This window comes from Dicentrarchus labrax, unplaced genomic scaffold, assembly GCF_905237075.1.
Source record: "Dicentrarchus labrax unplaced genomic scaffold, dlabrax2021, whole genome shotgun sequence".
Taxonomy (NCBI): domain Eukaryota; kingdom Metazoa; phylum Chordata; class Actinopteri; family Moronidae; genus Dicentrarchus; species Dicentrarchus labrax.
This window is the reverse complement of record NW_026136706.1, coordinates 22,790,340-22,802,673: the sequence shown is the minus strand read 5'-3', so window position 1 is coordinate 22,802,673 and position 12,334 is coordinate 22,790,340. Positions and strand designations below refer to the sequence as shown.

General features: G+C 39.3%; 1 protein-coding gene across 6 annotated transcripts in view; it reads left to right on the top strand.

Moving 5' to 3' along the window:
* The window catches only part of sema5ba (sema domain, seven thrombospondin repeats (type 1 and type 1-like), transmembrane domain (TM) and short cytoplasmic domain, (semaphorin) 5Ba), a 156,837-nt gene that overhangs the window by 75,194 nt on the left and 69,309 nt on the right, over positions 1–12,334 (top strand). For all 6 annotated transcript variants that reach the window (XM_051404309.1, XM_051404307.1, XM_051404310.1 and 3 more), the window contains 2 exons: positions 4,717–4,816; positions 5,286–5,331. In XM_051404309.1, the coding sequence (XP_051260269.1) occupies positions 4,717–4,816; positions 5,286–5,331 (146 nt within the window). The remainder of the gene's footprint in view (positions 1–4,716; positions 4,817–5,285; positions 5,332–12,334) is intronic.

Here is a 12,334-nt window from a genome sequence, read left to right as displayed (position 1 = left end):
AAGAAGCCGAATGTTTAAAAACTGTTAGATGGAAGGAGATAGAAAGGTTATGATTTATGTCTGTGTCAGACGAATGTCTCAGCCACTGTCCCCATCCGTCTCCTCATCCCTCTGGCAGCCACTGGCTAATGCATTAATCCGTCTGCCTGCCGATTGCAGAGGGGGGAAAAAAGAGCGCAATAATCGTTCATCAAGTCCGGCTTGGGGCCCACGAGTCAACCATGAGGGAGGGGGCTTTCATATTCATCCTGCTTTATTGTCCCTTCTTTGCCTTACCACCCGGCCAGACAGTTATGAGGGGAACAAGTGAGCAGCGCATATAAAACCACTTGTAAGCAGGAGGATAAATGTCAGTCAATGAAAGACCCCTTACTGTCAGGAAGGCCTTCCTAAGGGAGTAAACAAGCTCAGGATTCAGGATCTCTCCTGCATGCTTCTGAATCTAGTTTTTTTTTTACAAGCTTTTGAAGAGATATTCATGATGTGGGGAAATGTTTATATGAGCGTAATGCTTCTCAGTTCGGATCGAAGTGATTCATGCTCCACATTAAACTCTCTGAACTGAACGCTAACAGCTCCTGTTTTTACTGTTAGGTGCATTATGCTTCTGTGGGAATAATTCTCTTGTTATCTATCTCTTCAGTGCACTTTCTTATTTTATGGTTCATGTCATATGCTCTGTTTTAATGGTCTTATTTTATGGGGAGAATAAGTCACTTTAACAGTCTGTCATTTGTCTAAATGACATCATTTTCTATTTCTGGATGTTTTCCAGAATATATTTAGTAGATAAGGTCGGGGGGGCGGGGTTTAGGTTTTGTTTGATGTGTGCTGTATTTTACCCTTACACTCTGAAGAGATAAGCCTCAGGTTGTCTTCTACTTTTTATGAGCAACAGTCCTGACTCTGTTCTCTGTTTTGCCACAATATTTCTCCTGTTTTATAATCTCTCCACCTCTCTTTGCTTTCACCTCTAGCTTCTCCTTAGGAGACATGACACGACTTTGGAGGGGAGGGAGAAAAACAAACCTTCAGGCATCATGTGTACTTACACATCTAACACATACAGTATTAATGGAGCACCCATGACAAAGCTTTTTGATTAGTCCGCTCTTTTCCCCTTGTTTCCCAAAAATGTTGTTTTGTTTAAATGTTTATAACTTTTACAGTAACCCTGTTGATCCTAAAGGCAGATGGTAGAATTTTAGTTTTATGAGCTTAATGTAAGTTAAGGCTGCAGTTCAAATGAACTAGGATCTAGTACATTTTGTCCAATTATACTACTATTATACATGCTTTCAGACCATCTTTCCTGGATGGTATTCATTCATGAAAATGATGGAAGTAGCTGTGTAGGATAAAAAAAGAGATAAGTTAAAACACTGCTCTCTTACCTGGCCAATCACTGAAGTGAAGTGGGAATGGAAAACCAAACAAACAAAAAATGATTTAGATCTGACAGACAGGTGTGGAAGGAGGGGGTTTTAGACATTACAGACATCTGATAAACACTGTCTTTAATCAATATCAGACTGAGGCTCACCTCAGCTGGGCAGCAGCATCTGGAATGTGGTGATAGTATGACTCTGTTAGAAAAAGCCTTCTGGGTCATAATGTGGATAGAGTTCATGCACATAGCATTGCATGGGAAATATTCAGCAGGAAAACATGTACTGTAACTGGAAAGCTCTGATTGTCTAATAGTTTCATGTGAAAGTTGAATTTTCATGATACTGAAACTGCACAGCAATTATGTCTTCAACACACTCTTGGTGTCTGTGTGTCAATAATCTTTTCAACGTTAATGAGATGTTGCTGTACATGGTAATGCAGTCAGTTTTTAGAGAATTTTAATAATCTCATTTGTTCCCATTTACAGTAGACACTATGTGCACACATACAGGCTCTGTTCACACATGCTGCAGCTCTGTGCAAACCAGAGCTTGTGTCGGATTCTTTAAATCAACTTCAGGTCTGTTTATATAAGATTGTGAGACTAAAGATGGCCTACACTCCCAGCTGCTCCCGGCTGCTCCTCCAGCTTCGGCCTCTGCAGCCATTAATCAGAGTGATGTACAGATGGTCCCGCTCGCCTCCTCGCACCGGCCTTGTATGGTTTCTCCACCCACCCTGCATGTCAACGATAGTCAACCCATAGATGCACGCTTGAATGTGCAAAAGGGAAAAAATCTTAGTGTATATATGTAATATAAATATTTATAGAGAGAGTAAGAGATGACCTCTTGCATTGTTCGTGTTGTATTAGAATTACACTAGGACGTCGAGTGTAATGTGATTTATTTATTATAGGTTATCAGTGATTTAATCCTGTGTGTACATAAGTACATAAATATAAAAATGTCTTACAGTCTATTATTAATTTTTAAAGGTTACATTACTTCTCTGAATTGCCTACTTGATAATAATCATTGTAATTCATGTTTCTCGTGTTATGTTCTCAGTCAGACTAGAGCTGTTGATGATATAATTAAGCCTGTAGCATTTTCTTGCTTCAGGCAGTGCATGCAGTGGTATGACTTTCTCTTTTCTATGCAGTTGTGCACTACGTATAGTACATAGGTTACAGTTCTATTAAGGGCTGAATTGTTCGTTGGAAAGTTTTGATATTGCAAACATGATTAAAATTGTAACTCTGTTAATTAAAACAATGCCTTTATTTGTGGTTTACATTATATTTATACATACGTTTTTAGTTGCCTTTTGTTAAGCTCCTCCCAGTGTCTGAGTAATATAACTAGTTTTAGAAAAAAATTGCACATAGTTAAGGTAGGGACACACGTTACGTTAACTGTTACGTTGATTATTACGATTATTACTCCTCTCCATCCAATCTCTCACCCACTCGTTTTTATCCTTCTTTTTGGACTTCTCAGCGCAGATTGCACTGCATATAAGCTGTGCAAGCAGCTGGTTGCTGTCCAATGTTTGTTTTGGTACAAAAACATGCAACAGTTGGCCTTCTTACAGGATTTGGGGGGTTGTCTACCACCAGAACTCACTCAAATGTACTCAAAAAACAAAGTTTTACTAGTTTTTAAAGATTTATGTCCTCAGTAGGAACCTAAACAGATTTTTGGAGTTTGGTCTGTTTTATAGGATTTGTTGACAATTAGAAAAACATAGAATAACAGAGGTGTTATCCTTCAAATTCAAATAATATGTACATGTATAGCAACTCTAAAAATATCACAATGTTTTAAATATTAACTTTATTATATTAATGATGACTCGTTGAGCCCTGTTTTCATCTCATAATTACAAAACCTTGAGTCAAGTTCAGTCTGACAGCAGCTCAGTGAAAAATACCCGTTCCTAATCAGCATCTGGAAAAAACAGATTGTCGCAAGTAATTCTCAATTTCACTGAAGTCCCCTGTCAATACAAGCACCCTTAATTACAGTGTGTGTGTGTTTCTGTGTATTTCTCTTCCTATGTATATGTGTATATCGTATCGTAAATCAAGAGCACCATACTGTACTGTAGCTACAGCCTTCTGTCTTTTTATCACTCATATCTGTAGTTATGTTTGCAGATGACAGAGCCATATGGGCCTCATCAATCTTATCAAAACCCGTCCTTTTGCATGATGAAGAGTTGTTTCACTGTTCACTGTGACTTTTTCCAACACTTTTTCTGGCACCCATAGCCTCGAATTTCTACAGGCTACTTTGAAAAAGAAAAAGAAGGTTTAAGGTTTTAAATGTTTGATGCTTGCTGCCCTAATGAATAGAGTTATCAGCAGTGTGGCCATAGTGTTCCGCCCATGATTACAGTACTTTTTTCCTTTGGTTTCACTTGCTAGTTTTAGCATACAATGGATTTAGATATATAACTAGACTACGAAGTGAACACTTTCACAATGTTTATATTAATTTACAGACATGCAAAGTTTTCAAATAATCATTTACAGCCATTTCGTTCTTCTTTCTCAAAGCTTTGTGGAAATAGCTAAAAGCTATTTTACACAGCTTTTCAAATTGGTTAAGGGAATCTGAATTACCACCAACCACTGAGATACTGTGTACAGCATGGGAAATATGGTAAATCCCTTTATGCTGAGCAAACCTCCCACGTGGTGAAATTTAAAAGTTTAAAGGTCTGAACTTTGGGTCACACAAAGATTGAAGAGAAAATGCTCTCTTCCTGCAGTTCTTGACATTAAAAGCCTCACCAGGTGGCCCCTCTGCTCTGCAACTTTGAAACTTTGATTTGTAACAGCCAATTTCAAACAGCGCAGAGGTTTCAGCCTCCTACACCACACAGAGCTGTGTTTGTCCCAATGTCAGGTTGAATCAGGATTGTTGCGCCTGATGTGGCCTGGACAGCTTTGTCCCTCTCTGCAGGAGACACCGTCGCAGCACAGGAAGCTTTCCCTGCACTGCTCATTTTTACCACTACAGCCACAACTAATCATTTTTCTTTATTATCAATAAGTGTATTGATATTTTTTAAAATATTTGATTTCAAAAGGGGGAAAAAAATTCTGTTGATCAGTTAATCCTTTCACCAGTATTTGCCACATAAAGATACATCACTCTTATACATAAAATACCAAATGTAAAAGGCTTTTGTGTGCATTAGTAAACTATGCTGTGTTTTATGAGTATTGTCTGTAAATGTCACCGCTTTTATCTCATGAACTATGTCATGATTCAGCTTTCCCTAACCTCTTTCTTTCTTTCTTCTCTGCCTTAGCGCTCAGTCCGTGGATCTCCAGTTTTTCCCATCCGGGCGTGAGAGACTACTCCCAGCTCACCCTTGACCTGACTAGGAATGAGCTTATTGTGGGTGCCAGGTAAGAAACTGTAAATCCACTCAGCTTTTCACCCCACAGAGCACATTACTGAGAAAGTGATACCCTTTCTGACTCACTTATACAGTGCGGTTTTCGGATAATGATGCTTCTTAAGTGCTCTGCTGAGGCCTTGTTGGACCAAGTCAAGCTTTGGATTTGGCTGAAGGGATAAATTTCGCACAATTACGTCATTCCACAGCAGTGTGTGTGTGTGCGCATGCATGTTCTTATGAGCTGACATGAGTTCAACTTTCACCTGGTTTGACCCTAAAAACACATGTACACAAATGCCTTACCACTTGTGAAACTAAAAACAATGGTTTAAGACTGATTGACAGTCACAGTATGGCCTCTAATCGGCTTTGCTTTAAGTTGACAGCAGCTAAAATAGCCTGTCACATCTCTGATACCTAATTTGCATTATTAAACACATTTTCTCACATCTCCTTTTCCTCTCTCCTCTATCCAGAAACTACCTGTTCAGACTGGACCTCAGTAACATGTCACTGATACAGGTAGGCATGCTAATGTATCTTTATCTCTGCTTCTTTCTGGTGGTTTTAAAGTTATTATTTTCTGGCAGTTTTTGAAAACTGAAAAGTTAGAATTTTTTTTTCAGATTTTATGCTAAAAATGATCTTTAAAACAAAGTCATAATAATGCAACAGCACCTCTTAAAAATACAGGTTTTAGGTTTAGGTTTAGGATAAGAACTCAGGTTTTGGCTGGGGTCAGTCAGAAAAAGGTCCATAAAAGGTTGGTCAGTGCCAGCTTGTGTTCGTGTGTGTGTGTGTGTGTGTGTGTGTGTGTGTGTGTGTGTGTGTGTGTGTGTGTGTGTGTGTGTGTTATGTCCTGGTAAAGAAAAGCACAGAGCCACAGATCTCATTCAACTATTATAAGTTTGTAACAACTTGATGACTTCTGGTGGGCGTAAACATCATCTGATTAGATGATTTGGGAACAGCACAGAAATCTAACAGAAAGGGTTATATGAGCCTCAAGCAGAGCCTTCCTAACACAGCTGTATATTACTGCTTTGATTAACTATTAAACCGAACATGTTTTCTGACGCCACAAAGACAGTTTTTTGTTAATGAGACAAACTTTTGGAGCAACAAAACAGCGGCAGACAGTCCTTCCCTCTGTTGACTTTTTCTTTCATCCAATTCCCAGAATCTGTTAAAAGCTTCTTCACAACTGTCCTGTGTGTTGGACCCAGTCTCTTAATTTCATTTCATCCGTTTTTTATGTCTTATGTTTTTCAGTTGAAAACATAATGCATTAATTTTGCCCACTTAAACATGATATGATCACATTTATATAAGGTATAAATAAAGAATGTGATGTAAAAAATACCACTGTCTCTTTATATATTGCATGTTTTGTTCTTATTGTGTTGGCTTGTCACTTTACATTTCACTGTACATCCTGTGGTGTGGTTCTTTTGCGAAAAAATTGCATCTAACATGAGTAGAATATTACTTATCACTGTGTTATGTAACAGTTTAATGAGGTGGCCATTTTCAGTAACAAATTTGAACTGTTCAAAATCAATAGACGCATATGTAGTAGAGGCACAAGTGAAAAACTGAACATTTTCAGCACCTCGTTGGCAGATTTTATTGACATTTTTGACATGGTTGGCAGTAATGTGACATCTCTCTTCTTTGATTTTCTGTCAGTAAAGTTGAAGTCTCCATAGATGGTGCTTTATGTCTGCTGAGCCATGCCAGCCATCTAACTACAGACTTATTCTTCTATTTATTCTGAATATAACTGCTTGTTAACTAGAACAAGAAATGTAAAACACATTCCCATATCAGGGATATGGCCAAGCCCCTGTTGTGTTATAAAAGTTAATGATAGGGATATTTATTTACATGACAATTTAAATTACCTTCTGGAGAAGAGTGCATGCCGAGGTAAGATAAATAAATATTTTTGTATTATCCTCCATGTTGCAGAGGATATAATTAAATTGTAGGCTCGTATTGAGAGTATGCACATAGACACTTGCATTATTACGTTTCCTCTGCCTGTGGGCGTAATGTGTGTGTTTTGTGAGAGGCCTGTGGTGATGTGAGTGTTGTGCAGAAAAGTAGCTTCGCTATAGTGTTGGCTCTGGGGCACAGGGTTGCTGTACGGTTGCATCAGGCATCACAAATGACAATAACTTTCTGCGGGACTGTGTATTTAAACCAGGTATATGACTGTCACTGAGTAAAGAAATGTCTTCATATAATGTGGAGTACAGTGCACAGTTTCCATGCTTCAAATGACTGCAGGATATCTTCACTTCAGTTTGCCAAAGTTTTCCACTGCTGCGAGGCAAATTTAATTACATATTCTATTACGGCTAACGTCATTTCTTTTAAACCTGTAAAGTATGTAAGTAAAGAGGACAGGAGTGTAAAGCATAATAACACACTATGTACTCTCGCTCGATAAAAACAGCAGTGATACATCTTTATTCACTGAGCTGTTTGAAGGACCATAATGGTGTTTTTTTTAGCCCATTAAACTACACGCCTTGCCTACTTTTTTAAACATGTACATTTTTCCAAAGCGGATCCCATGTTATGAGACTGATTTTCCACTTTCTGTGCAAACACTGGTTTAAAGATAGGAATCTTGCTGAAATCTGTCAGTGTGAACCTTAGTGTGCTGTCACATTTTTTGACATTTTTTGGTGCTCTGACATTTGAGATTGAGAATTAGCTGCTGAAAAACATGCAAGCTGCATTGTTGGATAGTAAAAACAGCATGGATACTGTAAATTTGTTGATTCTTGCATGAGAAACCTTGCTGTACAATACAGTGCTTCTTTAGGGTCTGATTTTCCACAAATGCATCAACACAGATGTCTGTTTAGAATAGTGTGACAATAACTTTATAATGTAACTTTGTCAAAAAAAAAAAAAACTAGACTAGGACAAAATGTTCACTGCGATGTAGTAAGGTGAAAGTGTACTGATGTGTACTGAAATAAAGGTAAAGAGATAGGAAGTCAATCTTAAAATGCACGGTGTGCTTTCAGGAACGGTTGGCAGATTCATTGTTAATAGGTTGATCATGTTAACGACCAGCACAGTTTTTTTGATACGGAAAAAATACAATTACTTTCTCTATCCAGATCACCAACATTGGCCTTTTGTTCCCCGGCTTGTGTAACCCTTGTTCCAATTCTTTTTAAAGTAACCAAGAGTAGCTTACAATTTGTAGCATCAGTTACATTATTATTTCAAGGACAACGACCTACATTATTTTACTCTACATTTCCCCAAAGGATGAAAGCACATCACCAGACTCGACTTTTCCTGACAAAGTCCCCTTTCACCGCAGCCACGACTGAATGACATGATGTGTACAGCTGCCACCCGTGTGTCACTGTCGATATCAATGCGCCCTTTGTCTGCGTGTCCTAGTTGTCTCATTTTGGAGGAGAGAAGTTGACTTATGAGGGTTTTCATTTGTTTTCACCCCAGTCATGTTGTTCTCTGCAGCTCTATGAAGCTGCTCTCTTTGTTCTGAAATCTTCATCTGCCATCTTAACATCCTTTATGACATGTAGGAAGCATACACACATACACATACAGTGAGCATACACACAAATACTGCACACATGCACTCAAACGTACTACCTACATTTTCTACATTTGTCTTTCTCCCTCACACACGCCTACACACACATCCTCAGCTTATTGTGAGCTATAGGGACAAATGAGGTAGATCCTTCTTCACTCTGGGCAATGCGGAGGTGTCATCCGTGATGCCAAGGCTGAAATCAATGAGAACATTATACAAACTGCCCAGTGAAGCAGAGAGGAGGGTCTGTACCCCCATGCTCATTTGCCAGTAAACGAAAGCTGTCCAAAGCGACGGAGGAGGGCGGCATCTTAAAATACTCCCTTTCTTTTGTTGTATAACCGAGTGGAAAACAAACCCAAATCTCCCACTTGCCAGTCCAAGCCTCTGCTTCAACATCAAAGGCTCATTTCTCCGAGGCATTTAGTTTAGATTCCTCAACCAGTTTGAACCATGTTGCTTAAATATCCAAACCACCTGCCAGAGGCTGAGACTGTTTTCACACTGGGTTTGTTTGTTTCAGGCCAAACTTGAGTTCAGTTGTCTGCACTCCCTCATGAGCCTCGGTTTTCCTCGTCAAAGGGTAGCCCAGGAAATGATGTCATCACCCGTTTTGGTCCAATGTACAGTTAAAGGATAGGTGGACAGAAGAAGTGTGATCACCTGTACTGGCCATACAATGTACGGTAGACGTATTACATTACATTGTTTACACAGAGTTTTAAGTCTGTGACGGCAAATCAGCAAACAGTTGTTATTTTGTTGAGCAGTACCTAGGCCGCTCCCGTAGTGAGAGAGTAGCAATTATAAATCAGTTGACTAATTTATTTTGTTCAGTTCAGTGCTAAGATACATGTTTATTGATGTTACTGATGTTGGAGTTGTTTTTTATGGTAATTTATTCGTCTTTCAAATATAAACTGAAACATGGCAAAACATGAAAGCATCAATATCGCAAACTGCACTGCAAGTAGGTTATCAACAACAGAATAAATTATAAAAGGAGAAATAGAAAGAAAAAAGTAATGGTTTTAATAGAGCAGTGGTACAGCATTAATCATCTATGATGTACATAGTCCTAAAGAAAATTATAACGACACAGTTTTGACTTTAGACTGGTTGCCAGGTATCAAAGAGTTGTCATTTCCCTCTGAAACCCAGTGAAACTTTCCATTGGTATGACCTTGTATTTTTTATGTATCACTGCTATGTAGTTGGGGACTTTTCTTTAATCCCCTGGAGCAAAATGCACCGTCTCACTAATAAAAGAAGCTGTGTTGATAAAGTACAGTAAAGTAAAGCCCAGAGGTAAAGTGCAAGTAATAAGTCAATTTTAAGCTGAACGATTTTATTACAACCAACATCGGTGCTCACATTATTAAGCATTTCTGCTAATGGTTCATGTCATGATATAAAGCTTTTGATTATCCTCAGTTTAGCCTGGGATTCTTTGTATATTAGTGTGGTTTGCTAGAAAGACAACTTCTATAAGGTTAGTGCTGTAGCTCTGCAACCACCTGCCCGCTACAGATGAGGTGAGGGGAACATTAACTTTACTGCTGGGCATTATAGATACAGTTTCCTATGGGAATATGGATTGTGTTATAATTACTCACAAACAGTATCACAGTTTGATTTTAACTGATCATCAATGGACCCCCTAGTTCAGATGAATTTAGGTATTATTTAATGGTCCACACTCTTGTTGTACTCCATGGAAGGTAGTTTTACACTTTTTCAACTTCCCTTTTCTTGTACCTGTCACAGAAGACAAAACCACTTTTAGAGAAGTCACCTTACAACAGTGCTCTCACAGCCACTTAAAAACGAAACATACTGTGTACTTCTAAAGTCAAAGATTCAGCCAGTGTGAAAGTTAACAGCTCCTCCCAGGAACCAAGTCAACCTGTGGAAATGGACCCAGCCCTGTGGGACGCAAAGCATGACTGGCCCTACCATAGAATAAAGGCCGTCCATTGAGAGTGGGTGAAAGTCATACTGATGCTGTTTAGAAACGACTTGCTGATTGATTGAAAAGCAAACCAAAGAGGGTGGCCGGCTCACAGTCAAATCACAATGCTGCATTCTCTGCTCTCCCATTCATCTGTTGGGACTGGTTGGCCTGAGCTGTCCAAGTGGGCCATTATCAGGGCCTGTAACCACACACCACTGTCACCATCACCATCCATGCCCCCTTTTAGTGTCCGCTTTCGTCTTCAGTGTGAAGCTATTAGAGATTGTATGTGTTGATGTTTGTTTGTTTGTTTGTGTGTCATTCATTGTGCTCTCCATGACAGCACCAAATTAGAGTACTGGCCCAGACCAATCCGCCTCACACCTGAAGCCAAAACAACCACTGTCTCAGTGCAAGCAGAATAGAGGAGGAGCTGGATGTATTTATGTTGCTGTATACTATATATATATATATATATATATATATATATATGTGTGTGTGTGTGTGTCTATATGTTTGTGGTGGCAGGCAAATGTGCATCTGCCAGCTTTGCAGTCTTTCGGTTGCAGAGGATTTGAAGGCAGACCATGCCAGAGGGAGGGCCACCGAGGTGCTGATTCTAGGGCTTTTAAAGGCTCAGACCCCGGCCGTTCTCTTCAAGCACCTGGGAGAACACCTGCCACGGCCATTAGTGAGCAGGCAAGCGTAGAGGAATGAATGCGTAGGCAATCAGTGTAGAAAGAGAGTGAGAGGGAGGGAGAGGAGCCAGACAAGGAGAGCCGGGGATAAAAGAGGTAGGCAGGAGCCGGAGAATGAAAGACGATAAAAAGATAACAGGAAGAAAAGGAACAAGCAAACACCAAGAGAACAACACTGAAAATCACACATACAAAGCTGAGGTGAAAACAAATGAGAAGAAAAGAGGAGTGAATATGAGAGAGATTGGGAGGGAGGTGACAAGCTTTCAGTCCGCTCTAGTTCAGCATTTACTCTCTGGACGTTTTCTCAAGCGAGTCTCTGAGTCTCTGTGGAGTCATACAAAATAGTTTCCCCGGTGTGCAGTACCTGCACAGGACATGTCCGCAGAGAGCTTTCAAAGCCTTTAGAGACGGCGTTTCTACTCACACTGCCTCCCTGCTGATTTTTGTAGAGTAAAAGATGACTTTGACAAAATAGGTGGAGGTTTTCAGTAAATAAGTAATAAGAACAGTCCCCTACTGCCTGATAAAAATATCTATGTACAATCATCATATGTTACATTCAGGTTTCAGTTGATCATGCATCACATGCTTGGTTACCAGCTGACTTTTTACACCCAATCCTATTCATACCGGTGTAAACTTAACATATACTGCAATACCAATTGCAGTATATGTTAAGTTTTTGGTATTGTTTTTGTATAAGATCTATGTTCAACTGTGTTTGTCAATGGGGAATGAGCCTTTTCTATTAAACTGAACTGTAACCATGTGCTATAATTGGTCACTTTACTGATTTCTGACAGATCAGTTCTTCCTATTCTTAATTACTGACATTTTGGGAATGTGGCAGCTTCGCTAAAAATGAGTCTGACAGTGAGAAACACAAACAGCCAGATGATCAGACAGGTTGTAAACAAACTCCCAGATTAATCAAAAGTGAACTTATCACCCAGTCTTTTGTAAGCTTCCATCACAGTTTACAGACAGACATCCTGGTTCAACTTTCATCTACTGCTGCAGTTGTGTGTGCACACTGTTTTCCTTTGCAAAATAAGGGATTATTACAGACATGCGCAGTTTTGGTTTCTCTTCTGATAAAGTGGTTCTAATCTGGCAAAACTCCTGTCTGACCTTCTGAACACTTGTGTTTTTTCCCCATTAAATGTTTTAGCAATGTTTTGTTCCCAGATTTCAGCAATTAACTTAATAAATGTGGTGTTATTGTAACATAGAAAAAGAAAAGCCATAGAAAACCATAAACTAAAAAGGACCCAAGCT